General features: G+C 39.8%; 1 protein-coding gene across 1 annotated transcript; it reads left to right on the top strand.

The window, feature by feature from the left end:
* The first annotated feature begins 761 nt into the window (after positions 1–761).
* Positions 762–5,064, top strand: Agtr2 (angiotensin II receptor type 2). Its single transcript, XM_034485652.2, has 3 exons — positions 762–906; positions 1,058–1,117; positions 2,324–5,064. The coding sequence occupies exon 3, from the start codon at positions 2,360–2,362 to the stop codon at positions 3,449–3,451; it is 1,092 nt and encodes a 363-aa protein (XP_034341543.1). The 5' UTR covers positions 762–906; positions 1,058–1,117; positions 2,324–2,359; the 3' UTR covers positions 3,452–5,064.
* The last annotated feature ends 9,131 nt before the right edge of the window (positions 5,065–14,195 follow it).

The raw sequence follows: 14,195 nt of genomic DNA on the forward strand, positions 1-14,195 counted from the left end.
AGTACACAGCACAGTGTTAGGCACTAAGTATTTGCTGTCAGCTGGTACTATATAGCATCATCACCTTTTATGGACTGTATGCATTTTTCTTGCTGCTGCTGGCTGATCTGAAGGTGATCGTTCTTCCACAGAAAAGGAAAAACAGTCCTAACAGTAGCAGCAACAACAGCAATCTACAATAGCAGCATAATCATTCTGTACCTTGTCTGCCGTATATTTGAGCTACAGTTGTGACAGAGTCCCATGAGAAAAAAAAAGGCACTAAATGTTGAAACATTTTTTTGTCACAACAAAATTCTAACCTTCTTATTCCCAACCTTCCAGCAACAGGGCAAACGCCCAAAATGGTTCAAAGCAAGGTAAAAACTGAAAAGTTGTAGACCTCAAGTAGAATTGCTACTATTCTTTAATAAACAAGGGTGAAAAATTTTAAATGTACTGAAGGCTGTAAAAGATGATTGTGAACAAAGACTGCTACTAGAATCAACTCTCTAGTCTTCCTAGTTCTTAACTTATTTTAGAATGTCAGGCTCAAAAAAAAAAAAACCAGAAAAAGAAAATTCTCCTAAAAATTATATTCTTCTCTTAAAGAAAGCCACAGAGCTTAAAATTCTCTAACACATTTGTGGAAACTTTATTATTTTTTTTTGTTTGAGATTTATTTGAATGAGCTGTTATGATTGGAGACCTGAGAATTTCAGATTAATGTTTTGCAGCCAGAAAAAAAGCCCTCCGGAAAGCTGGCGAGTGTTCATAAGTCAGCTCCAGAATTATGTAGGTTGAAGGCTCCCCAGTGGACAGAGCGAATATATAAGAAGGAAAGCAGAGGTCTGGTGCAGTTACATCCCAGAGTCTGGCGATGGAGGGAGCTCAGAATTGAAAGCTTTCTTCAGCCTGCATTTTAAGGTAAATCAGAACAATTTACACATGCTTGACTTGGGAAGGGGAACATACAGCAATAAAAATGTTTGCGTGTGTGAATGTTTTCTTTTTTCCTGTATTTTAACACTGCGTTTTGCAGAATGCCTTCATTCTTTAACTGCTATTTCTCTTACAGGAGTGTGTGCGGGAGCTGAGTAAGCTGATTTATGATAACTGCCGTAAACACTGGCAACTAGTAAGTCTTTAGTGGGATTTATTTTTGATTCTTGCATGTTAATTTGGAAGGTCGTGGAAAAGAATGAGCCTTTGACAGAAGCGGTAGTTTGCCGTTTCTGAGGAAGTTCTCTGAAGGTTACATTTTAAATTGAGTATGTGCTTGTATGTACTTTGAAATGATCTGGTGTAATAGTTTTGCTCTCTGTGTGTTTATCTTTAGTTTTCTTTTGTTTCAAAGTAATGTTGCTAGTTTAAGGAAAACAGCAGCCTTCCCACCTGAATGCTGTTTTTAATGCTGGAAAGTAATGACTATTCAATTCTGTTAAATTGCAAAGATAGCAAAGAAGACGTGGTAAGACTTTATCATAATTAGTCGTTAATGTCTAATTCTGATTTAATTGAGCCTCCAAAACCATGTCTGTCTGCCCCTGACTCAAGTTTGGTGTTTCTGTTTTCTTTATCTTCTATTTAAACTGAAAATGGATTTGTTTCTTATGAAACAGATGAGATTTTTATATCCATATTGATAAAAGGGATTGACTATTAAAATTTTTAGGTAAAGGCTTTAAGAAATACATCCATATCTATAATTTCTTCTTGTTATTGTTAAAGCAAAGGGAAAATAAATAGATGATTTTTAATTATCAAAACCCAATCCTGACGCTCTATCATACTATGCACTTCTGCATATTTTTCAGCTCTCAGTATACTTGCCCCCTTTTCCCTATGGCTTATGTTACTTATATTTTCCATAGCTGTAACAATTTGTATATAATAAGTTACTTCATGAAAGCATTTCTCTATGAACCAGCAGGCAGCGGTGAGATTTCTAGAAAGCACACAGATGGAAAAATAGCCTTGGTTTTTTTTTTTTTTTTTTTTTTTTGAAGTATCACATTGTCTTTGGGTTCCTTATTCGTCTCATGACTCCTAACCTGATTAGCTTTTGAACTATTAATTTGTATCTTGACTTTTCAAAGACATGGGAGAAAAGAAACACAAAATATTTTGCTCAGAATTTTCAGCCTAATGTTACTGAGGAAATGTTGGTTTTTCCCTCAAGATGTATTAGTAACTCCAGCCAGTAATGCCAACCAGGCATGGTGCTGTTTTGTTTTCTACAACCACTTACGTTATTTTGGCTTTTGGCAATTTTTCAAAATGCTTATGACTCAAATATCCCTCAGGCTTTGGGTGTGCATTAAGCCTTCTCTTTCTTCCCCAGCAAAGGTGTAAGAATTAGGACTCACTGACAGTCAATATGAAGGACAACTTCAGTTTTGCTGCCACCAGCAGAAACATCACCAGCAGCCTTCCTTTTGATAATCTCAACGCAACTGGCACCAATGAGTCTGCCTTTAACTGCTCACACAAACCGTCAGATAAGCATTTGGAAGCAATTCCTGTTCTCTACTACTTGATTTTTGTGATTGGTTTTGCTGTTAATATTGTTGTGGTCTCGCTGTTTTGTTGTCAAAAGGGCCCTAAAAAGGTGTCCAGCATTTACATCTTCAATCTGGCCTTGGCTGACTTACTCCTTTTGGCTACCCTCCCTCTCTGGGCAACCTATTACTCTTATAGATATGACTGGCTCTTTGGACCTGTGATGTGCAAAGTGTTTGGTTCTTTTCTGACCCTGAACATGTTTGCAAGCATTTTTTTTATTACGTGCATGAGTGTTGATAGGTACCAATCGGTTATCTACCCTTTTCTGTCTCAGAGAAGGAATCCCTGGCAAGCATCTTATGTAGTTCCCCTTGTTTGGTGTATGGCTTGTCTGTCCTCATTGCCAACATTTTATTTCCGAGATGTCAGAACCATCGAATACTTAGGTGTGAATGCTTGTATTATGGCTTTCCCACCGGAGAAATATGCTCAGTGGTCTGCTGGGATTGCCTTAATGAAAAATATTCTTGGCTTTATTATTCCTTTAATATTCATAGCAACATGTTACTTTGGAATCAGAAAACATCTGCTGAAGACCAATAGCTATGGGAAGAACAGAATTACCCGTGACCAAGTCCTGAAGATGGCAGCTGCTGTTGTGTTGGCATTCATCATTTGCTGGCTTCCCTTCCATGTTCTGACCTTCTTGGATGCTCTGTCCTGGATGGGTATCATTAATAGCTGTGAAGTTATAGCAGTCATTGACCTGGCACTTCCTTTTGCCATCCTCCTGGGATTCACCAACAGCTGTGTTAATCCCTTCCTGTATTGTTTTGTAGGAAACCGCTTCCAACAGAAGCTCCGCAGTGCGTTTAGAGTTCCCATTACCTGGCTCCAAGGCAAGAGAGAGACTATGTCTTGCCGAAAAGGCAATTCTCTTAGAGAAATGGACACCTTTGTGTCCTAAATCTGTCGGTGGGATGCATGTAATCAGCCTAGCCATTGGTTTGGAGGCCCACACAAATGTTCTTTAAGTGGCACCAGTATAATACAAATTTTTTGGCTTTATCTAATCTTTATTTACTCCCTCCAGAACAGGAATTGAACTGTAGCTATGACTCTTTATACTCCACAGGCTTTCAGTGATTGTGCCTTCTTTTTCAGTGATAGTGATAGGTCTTTTGGCATGAGACTGTCATGTGTGAGCTATATCTATAATCTAGAAGTATCTGGGGGAGTTATCTCAACTTATAATTAACAACAAATTATGAGTGGTGATTTGACATCTCAGATTTCTCCCTGGAAAATGCTGGCATTTCTTAGTGGAGTTTTATGTCCATTTTCATCAGATTTTTTTCTCTTGAACAAGGGCCAGATTTAACTTCTTACACTATCCAACCATATGATATAGAATGAGAGGTGAGCACTAAGTTTAGCATGATATATTCTTCTACATATGCCACAGGTTGGTAGTGGCTTATTCAGTCTCTAGGTATATAGTTTGTCCTTTAAAAAAATTGTAAGTTGTGTTCCTTTTCCATTTCACTTGAGTATAGCTTTTTACTACTATACAGCTACACACTTGAGTAGATTTAGAATGTAGATTAATTCACACTTCTGTATTAGTTCATTCTTGCAGTTATAGAAGTACACTATTTAGCAAAACAGAACTGCAATGAAAAAGTATTTTATTATCCACAAAACTGAATACACACTTTGAAAACTTTTCATCCATTTTGACTATTGTTTAAAGCTTTCTATTCTCTTCTGATTTTTGAATACAACAACAAAACACTGTATTATTACACTACATAAAGGTCACTTTTTACATTTTTAACCTTTTGAACATGGTGCTTTGATATAGTCAATGGTGACTTGAGTTTAATTATTCATGCTTTTGTTCTGGGCTACATCCCAAAATATCTCTTTGACCCTGAAAAAGAGAGGATTCTTTAATTCTTTAACTTTATAATAAACTACAAACTGGCATAGGAAAAGGTTATGTCGGAATGGAAGTTTGATGTCTTCTTGGGACCAAACAGACCTAGAAAATGGCAAGTTTGGTGTCCAACACGGAACTTGTCAGAACAAAGGCCCCCTGGGGAGTAGTTTGGATCTGCATTTCTGGGCACAGTTCCAGAATGTATGAGTCTGTGAAGGTGATTTAAATCAAGCTCAGGTCCACAGAGCTCATTTTTAACACAAGTGCATTTCTTACATTAGAGGAATATAGTACTTAAAACTGAGTTACCTAAAGTTTACTCAAACTTCACAATAAATATTAATTCATAAGTTCAAAATGCCATTCTCTGCCTGCCCCATATTATACCAGGTCATGTAAGACCTTCCTGGACCGATGCTGACCTATGAGGCAGATTCAAAGTTCTGGGGACTTAACATTTCTGTCAGATTCCAGGCTTTTTAGGTTGAAGAATCCTCTCATATCCCTTCCTTGGAAAACCCTGATTTCATGTATTCATGTTATTTTTTAGTAAAAACAAATAGCTAAATATATAATCAGTTATGACTTTGTGTTTTAAGTAATTTTACACATCTCATAAAAATAAAATCATTATTGTGAGATCATGTGTGCTTATTATTTTTTAACTGTCTCCAGGTTTAGACTGCTGCCTTCTCTTAGTCAGTATCCTCCAGCAAATCCCCATTCATATGTCTCAGTTGCAGCCTACATCATTACTCATTCGGGTCACTATAAAGCAGGCATATGAAAAGCATATGTCGGAAATAAATTCTGATACCTCCTGGGGGTTCAAATGACAAACTCGGGTGTCAACCAAGCAAGCTGTCAGGCACAGCAGTGAAATGTGGGCTTTCACATGTAGAGTATTTCTTGTCAACATTCAGTTCATGTTATTTTTCTCTGCCACAATCGTAAATAACTATTAAATCCTTCCCACCCCCTGGGACTTCTCTTAATCCTGTTTGGAATTTTTAAAGACTGGTTTCAGGGGCTGGAGAGATGTGTCACTCCATAGTTAAGAGCACTGGCTGCTCTTCCAGAAGATCCAGGTTCAATGATCAGCACCCACATGGTAGCTCACAAGGGTCTGAAACTCCAGTTCCAGGGGACTAACACCCTCTTTCAGCCTCCATGGGCACCAGTTGTGCACATGGTGCACAGACATACATGCAGGCTGAACACATCACTTACAGAAATGAAATAATAATAATAATAATAATAATAATAATAATAATAATAATAACAGAAAGCAACAGCAGCAGAAGCAGTAGAAGCAGCAGCAGCAGCAGCAGCAACAACAACAATAATAAAGACTGCCTTCTGCTTCCATAGGAGGCTAGTGGTGAACCCTGAAGGCCATTGTTTTCCTAGTTATTCTGGAATTGTGAACTGAACAGATAATGCAGGACTATGTGAATTCTGACTGAGGGTATATTTATGGGTACAAATACCCTCTTTCCTTCTTGAAGATGTAAATGTCAGGTGACCTTTTGAGATGATATAAAAAATTTTACTTTTTTCATTTGGCCATTTATCAAGATTTCCCCTATGAAGGGACTATTGTGTGACAAGTGCATTATCCCATCTCATTCTCCCAAGACCTCAGGTATTTTCCATTATGACACAAATAAGAAAGTGAGGTCCACACACCAAGCTGGCAGCATACATGAGCTGGTCCGAGGTCCCCTTGACACATACAGAGTAGAGGACTGCCTGGTCTGTCCTCAGTGAGAGAAGACACATCTAATCCTCAAGAGACTTGAGCCTCCAGGGAGGGGGGAGGTCTAGTGGGGGAACATCCTCTTGCCGACAGTGGGAGAAGGAATGGATGAGGAACTGTGGGAGGGGAGTACCAGGAGGGGGGCAAAGGCTGAACTGTAAAAAATAAAAGTAATAAATTAAAAAAAAAAGTGAGGCTCAGATCAGCCCTAACTGATCTTTAAAACAGATCAAATGGGAAAGCCTAGAGAAGTATTTAGTGCCTTATATATCTATCAGTCCTCAGCTACCAAACAAGTATTTGAAAGACACACATGTAGTCTTTCAACCTTCATTCAAAACATGGCTGAGTCAGGAGTTTCTAGGCAGGTGGTGTGCTTGTGCTTAGAAGGAAATTGAGGAGGTCCCTTGATAAGGCTCTCTCCCTTGTTCTTCAGTGCTTCCATCTTTTGTCCTAGGCTTCCTAGAGTCACATGGAATAACCAGTGTGTTATACATAAAGCAGGGCAGGAGTCTCAAACATTTTTTTAAGGAACAAATATGTTGATTTGAAGTTTATTTCTCTGATAATAGATTACCCAGGGTTATCAGAGATGTTTCTCTCTTGCAGCTTTCTGACAATACATTTTTTATGAGAAAGAAATATTAATTTCACATCATGTTGGCCTAAATCAAGTCAATTAAATAGCATCATTAAAAAAAACCCTAATCTGTTTGAGTCCTGCTTCCAGAGAAGACAACGTGAAGTGTGAAGGCAAGCCTATTCTAGTCTGACTCTGTGTCACAGTGATTGGGGCATGGGTACCTAACTACCTGGAGACCTCACTTCTCAACAAAAGGAAACAAACTTGACAAGATGAAGGAGCACACAAGGTGAATGGAGGAAGAAAAGATTGGTAGGAAAACTAAAATATATTCAGTTATTTTGATGATTTCCAGATAACCTGTATTAGCACTGGTAATTTATGCAAGATTAACAGAAATGCACTAGCCATCACTGAAACCTCATCAGTACCTTGGAGCTTAATTGACAAGCTTGCTTGCATAAACACACCTATTAAAGCATCTTTGGGAAGAGATATTTTTCTTTTTGAAATTTCTCCACTCGAGGATGAGAGAATTCTTTCTAAGATGAGAACTGATTGGCATATTTTCCTTATTATACAGTCAATACTTATTGAAAAATTTAACTATTTAAAATGAGCCACATATCTAATCTCCACTAACAGTATGATGAAGATTATTGCAGATAAGATACTACATATATGCACATTTTTCTTTTAATCTAGTATATGTCAAGTATGTTATTTATCAACCTGTGTAATAGTGATTTAATATTTTAAATATTTTGACCCTGTACTTCTATCTGTTTTGCTAGACAACTCCCCCCATTTGGTTCTTCTCTGCTATATGGTCCAAAAGCATCAGGGCTTTAAGCAATCCATGATATCACACCTGATTACCATTGCTCAATGATGGAAAGTGCTGGGAAATACAATAATTTTATTGGTTAGATCTATATAGTTGTTGCTGCTACATTCTTTAGCAATCAATCCACAGGAGATTAGATGGCTCTGTAGTTTGGCATAGATTCCTACATCTGCCCACTTAAGTAGCTTGGAAGTGATATATGCAAGAGACATCTGAAAAGAATCTAAGAGAAACAAAAATGTTTTTTTTTTTCCTCCTATAACATAAACACTTATTTACAACTGATGCATATCATAGTTGATGTGGGCTCAAAATACTTATTTCTTTAAGCAAATCCATGGAGCCAGTAAGAAAGAGATGAAATTCATTGGAAAGATATATCATACCAGATACCAGTTTTCTCCTTTCTTTAAGAAACCTCTTCTAAGCAGAGTTAATTTTAATTATCCTCAAAATACAGAAGTATGCCAGGTTAAGAGTAACGTGGTTGATGTTGCCCTAGAAAAAAAATGTGTATCGATATTTTGCCTTCATGTTATCTGTACACCATTTGCATGACTGGTCCCCACAGAAGACAGATGATGTTGTTGGATCCCCTGGGACTAGAGTTATAGACAGTTATGAGCCACCATGTAGGTGCTAGAGATTGAACTCCAGTTCCCTGGGAGACTAGCTAGTGTTCTTTCCTGCTGAGTCATCTCTATAGCCCCTGATGTGTCTTCTTCATTGACAGAAGTGGGGGCCATCTTAACACAGAAGCTCACAATAAAAACTTGGAGTTTCTTAGGGGAGGTCTAGTTGGTGATTCCCTTCTGTTTGGGAATCACACACACCCATGGACCCAAGATCAACATTTTAACATGTAGAGGAAATGGTGTGTACACTGCCATTTTCCTGAAAAATTGAAACCATTTTAAGCCTGCCCCGAAGCTGAGACTCAGTCAAAATCCTTCCCTTAAAAACAATGAATCCCTGTTTATCAAAGGACTCCACTGGAGTGATATTTCCCACTATATAACCCTTCACTATGATACATTTTTGATGCTGTAACAGCTTGAAATGTTTGTAAATAACAACTTTGAAATGATAGTCCCCCCCCTCTCTGAAAAAGAAAAAAAAAATGCCTCTCTAGGGGGTATGCTATTATCTGGGTCCCTAACCCAAATTCATGTTGAATCACTGGTGCTCAATGCAACTTTATGTCTGGAAGCAACTGAGGATAAAATAAATCATAATTTGGGGTCCCAGTAGTCCATGTTTGGTAGCATTATAAGAGAAAATTTACCTCGTACCCACCACTACCATTTACCTCCACTTGGACCAAGAGAAGGTCTCATGTAAGGAAATAATGAGAAGGTTGGTGTCTGATCTGCAAGCTAGAAAGAGAATCTTCACCAGAACAATATGGTGATGGCGCAAAGACCTTGCAATTCTGGCCTTCAAAACTGTGAGAAAATAATTTTCTGTTATTTAAGTTGTTTTATCTAGGGTATTTTATTAATGTCATTAAAGCAAACTAGTACATAATTTGGTACTAAAGATGGTGTTGGAGGAAGAGAATTTCAAATTTGAGTTTTCTGATTGGGTTGGGAAGCTGGTGTTCTGAGCTGATTACATTTAAAGATGCTAATGACAAGTTTTAGAAGCAAAGAGAGGTCTAACAGTCCACCAAATGCTATGGATAATCCTGATCAAACAATCAAAAGTAAGGAGCTCTGTGACTATGTATGTTTTGAAGACTGCTGGTAAACTACTGAATATAACAAGTAGGGCTGGTGGCTTCTACTGTGTGTGTAGACAGAAAGTGGTAAAAGGGATTCATTTAATGATTTAGATTCCAAGGCCAAATACTTGTAAAAGTTCCCTCTAAGAGTTCATAGTTTCGTATAGCTTGAGGGCTGAGATTGCCAAAAATTCTTATGCATTATCTCCTGGCATGCCATTACGGATAACAATTCAAGCTGAACTACTCTCCATGCAGTGTAACTGCTGCTAGAGGAAGGGCACTGCTTGGGAAATGATGGAATCTTACTGGTTGGAATGGAGATATTTAGGAAGACCATAAAGAAATTGTGGCTTTCAAGCACTGAAATTTTAATGATCTTTTTTTGCTAGCGGAAGGCACTTTATCGTTAGAGAAAGTAGCCTCCTTACTCCCAAGCCTTAGCAAATTTCTCATCTCTAATGGTATACACTTTTTCCTTTTCATCTCAGAAAATACACCTTGCATGGTTTGGGGACAATGCAAAAACCCTTTGCCAGCCAGATGCCATGTAAAACAATACTTAGGCTTTTCAGGACACACACCCCCTTACCCAGTTTGTTTCTAGACCTATGTATAACTAGACATATATCTCACCAGTCCCCTTAAGGTTAGGTATAAAGTATAACTCCTGAGAAGGTGTACCACCCCTTAAAACAATTACATAACTTGAGTTTTGCAATTTGTACAAGCAGAAATTTAGAAGTATATGGAAATTGAGATTAAGGGTATAGAAAGAATATAAAACTGTATTAGGCAAAATTTACTGACATAACTCACTAATCGAAAACTTGATTATTTGTGCAGCTTGGGGAGTTTATTTTTAATTGAATAACTTTAATTTTTGTTTTTCAGACCCTGTACTATCTATATCAGAGCAAAATGTGGTAGTTTGTCTTATTGTTTGGCTGAAAAATGGCCTACAATGAGTAAGATGGAAAGCTGGTCAGGGATTGGGGAGAGAAGGAAGTAAAGGGTAGAGTGTAACCAAAACTAAAGACATGAAGAAGCCATGTAGAAACTCACTACTTTATAAAGTAACTAAAACTACTAAAAAGAGTGTGAACCGAGGAGCCCTACATAGATGGAAAATGTGAATCCCAGAAGTCAAAGGTTATTATTTGAAAATCCCAGTATGAAGTACAGGGAGTCTCCCTAGCAAATGTTAATAAAGAAGACTCCAGAGGCTTCCTCAGACAGTACTGGCCATCGATATTGCTCTTGTTTGTCCATCGTAGCTTGATTGTAACACTCTATTGCTAAGGACTCCCCATACTTTGATTACAAGACGTGGAGAAATCAAGCTTGAACTGATCTGAATGCTCCCTCCTTACTGGTTAGTTTTCATAGTGCCAAAAGGTGCTATGCAGGCTGATGGGAGAGACAAGTCATCAGCAGTCTGACCCAGCTGGGACTCCTTCAAGCTACAATAATGATTGGTCAGACAAGATGTGCCTTCAGTTACATGACTATTATGAGGATAACCAATCACTTTCTAATTAGAGGTCTGGTTTACAGGAGGGAACTCATGGCTGGTTTTGTAAACCTAGACAAGAGTTGGAGGCTATGGGTGTCATAAACTTGGGGGGGGGGGGAACCTACTACTATTATTTTTCTAAATGGATATCTATACAAACTGTGCTCTAAATACTCATATCTATTTCCACCTATTGATGCTCTTTTCAGCCTCTCTCTGAGGAGCTTCTTATTGCAGTGAGTGGTGTTCAAAGTAAAGACTCAATGATATTCAGTGGCCTAATAATAATCAACTGTTGAATATTCATCCCTCAATAGGACAAATCTATCACCCCTTCTGAGACTCAAGGAATACTGTGAAAGAGGGCCCAGAAAGAATGGTAAGAGTCTCATAATGGGAAAAAGGCCATGAAATGCTGTGTTTCTAGAAGCCTGTAATCACTGTTCTGGACACTTCAGACCTTCGAATAGAGACAGAAGCCACGGACCCAGGAAATCCAAATTTAATGGAAATAGTTACATCCTAGCAAGGCTTTGACCAAATGGCAGCTTGTAAGTGCCAAAATTGAAGTGAGCATGCATGATTACCAATGGTAGAGTGTAGTTAAAGCAATGATAAAAGTAATTGGATTCAGGTAATCTATGGTAACTATCACGATGGTCTTACCAAATTCTCACTTTACTGCAAGCATTAAAAAACAGCTACAACCCCCAAGCAACCTAAAATGGAACCATTTTAGATCTAATATTTGAATGAAGGAAGAGATGGGTCCTTTACAGGGAGGATCTCGCTAGATTGACAAAAGTATGTACTATTAGTCTTTCTGCAGCCTTCTCTAAAGTGACCTATGGCCTTTTACCAGGGCAACTGCATCGAGGAAAGGGAAATAACCAGACCTTTTGGAAACTATTGAATGCTGGCTCTGAACTGAAACTAATTTCATAAGCCCTTAAGTCTCAGTGTAATCTACCATCCAAATTAAAGTTTATGGAGGTCAAGTTCTCACAGTGGACTCGTGAGTCCCCGAACTCATGCTGTGGTTACGGATTCAGAATGCATCATTAGAGAAAATATACTCAGCTGCTGGCAGAGTTTTCACACTGGTTCTCTGATCCACGGAATAAAGGCTGTTAGGATGGAAAGCCTCTGTATGGGAGCCACTGCATTTCTATCGTGATTGCAGAGATTAGTGCCACCATGAAGAATATGAAATGTGCAAGGGTGCTGATTCCTGCCACCTTCTAATTTAACTTTTATTTCAGTGTATGTGCCAAAAGACAGATGGATCTTGGACAATATGAGTCACTTATTGTAAATTAACCACGGGATGACTCGAATTGTGGTGCTATAAAGATGTGGGTTCATTGTTTGAGATAAATTAAGCACCTCCTCAGGTGTGTGGCAGGAGGCTAATGATTTTGCAAATGTTGTCTTCTATCACTGTAGGTAAGCCTCACCAGAAGCAGTTTGCTTTCAGCTGACACATCCAGCAATACACTTTCACTGTTCTCTCTCAGGGGAATATTAATCATTTTATAAATTTCCTCCTCTGGAAAGCTCTGAACAACACATTATTCCTCTACATAAGTGTTATGTATAGCTATAACCTTATCTGTGCTTTAACCCAATAAATACAAAAAAAATGTGCACCATACCGGTATGCTTCATTTATTTATTTATTTTGTTTTTTTTTTTTTTTTAGCTTCTTATTGCTTCTTTGTGAATTTCACATAGCACATCCCAATCCCACTCATCTCCCCCTCCCCTCATATGTGCCCTCCACCCTTGCAGCCTCCCCCCACACGCATGCAACAGAGAAAAAAATCTCTGTTGTGGAAGCTGTAGTGTGTTACAGTGTGTCCCACAGTATACATTTCCCTCCACACTTCTTTGCTTGCAAATGTTCATTGCAATGACTCACTGGTCTGGTATGAAGCCTCAGGCTTCTGCTACTCTGAAGAGCAGACAAGAGGCAGGGCCAGCACTCCTGCACTCATGCTCTTACCAATCCCCATATCCAGGGCTAGTTCTGTGCTGCCCAGGCGAGGTTCAAGGCCCACTCTCCCGAGTACTGCAGCTAATGCCAGCTCTCCTGCTCTTGTGATCCTAGGGACAACTCTTCTGTCTGCTGCAGGTGGTGTGGTTCAAGGGTAGGAGAGGGTCTCTCTTTCTTGCCTATATTGCTGCATGCAGACAAGTTGTGGGGCCAGCTCTCCCATGCTCACACCCTTGATTCTGGATCACCCACACACTAGTGAGGCCTAGTGCCTGTCCTGCTCTCCTGAGTGCTGCAGCAGGTGACGGGTAGGGACAACTCTTCTGCTCTCAGGATGTCACTGGCAAGGGCAAAAAAGGAGGGGGAGGAGACCTCCCTTCACCAATGCCACCAGACAATAAACAAGAGGCAGAGCCAGCCCTTTCATGCTCATGTTCTGCTCACCTGAAACAGCCACATCAGGGATAGCTATAATATGTTGCCTAGGTAAACTGCAGGGGCTGCTTTTCTGAGTGCTACAGTAAGAGGGGGCGGAGCCAGCTCTCCAGCTCTCCAGCTCTCATGATCTCAGGGCCAAGTCTCCCACCTGACACAGGTAGTGAGGGAAAGAGGTGAGGGGGGAGAGGCAAGGGAGAAAGGGGTAAAGACGGTATTTCTTCCTCATCCATGCCACTGCACAGGAGAGCAGTGACAGGGCCAGCTCTCCCATGTTTATACTCTCAGGGCAGGCTCACCCACAACTCCTGCAATATGTTGGGCCACTCTCCTGAGTACTGCAGCTGGCTAGAGGCAGGGTCACCTCTTCTGCTTTCATGCCCTCAGGACATGGGTTTCCCAAGATATCTAGGTGAGGGGTGGGGCAAATTCTGCACAGTCTTCAGATATCAACACGTCCCTGGGCAGCAGCTCGGACCAGGGATACCCTCCTGGACTTTGATTGTAACAGATCATGAACCCAAACTTGGCTCTCAGTGATAGCACAAGCCAGGACCCCACCATGGTCCCAAGTGGCATTGCTAGCTCTACCCTCCAGTCTCCTGTTCTGCCTCTCTTCTTTGTGCCCACATCCTTCAGTTTCTCAGTTTCTTCAATTTCTCCACCACTTATTTGCTCCTCTTAGTGTATCCTGGGGTCCCTGAGTGTTTGGGGTCACCTCTGGAGTGGTTCCAGGAGTACTAAGACCTACTCATGAACTGTGACTCTGGGAAGGGCTCATCTTGGGCATGGTTTGTCCCCACAGGACTGTGTGGCACTGGACTGGTGGTCATCTCAGGCTAGCTCCCTATCCAGGCCCCCTGGCACTAGACCAGTGGTTGCTTCAGGCTCGCTTTTTTTTTTTTCAGGG

This window comes from Arvicanthis niloticus, chromosome X (genome assembly GCF_011762505.2).
Source record: "Arvicanthis niloticus isolate mArvNil1 chromosome X, mArvNil1.pat.X, whole genome shotgun sequence".
Classification (NCBI taxonomy): Eukaryota; Metazoa; Chordata; class Mammalia; order Rodentia; family Muridae; genus Arvicanthis; species Arvicanthis niloticus.

Coding starts and splice junctions, on each gene's coding strand:
- Agtr2 (XM_034485652.2), top strand. CDS start 2,360: ATGAAGGACAACTTCAGTTTTGCTGCCACCAGCAGAAACATCACCAGC.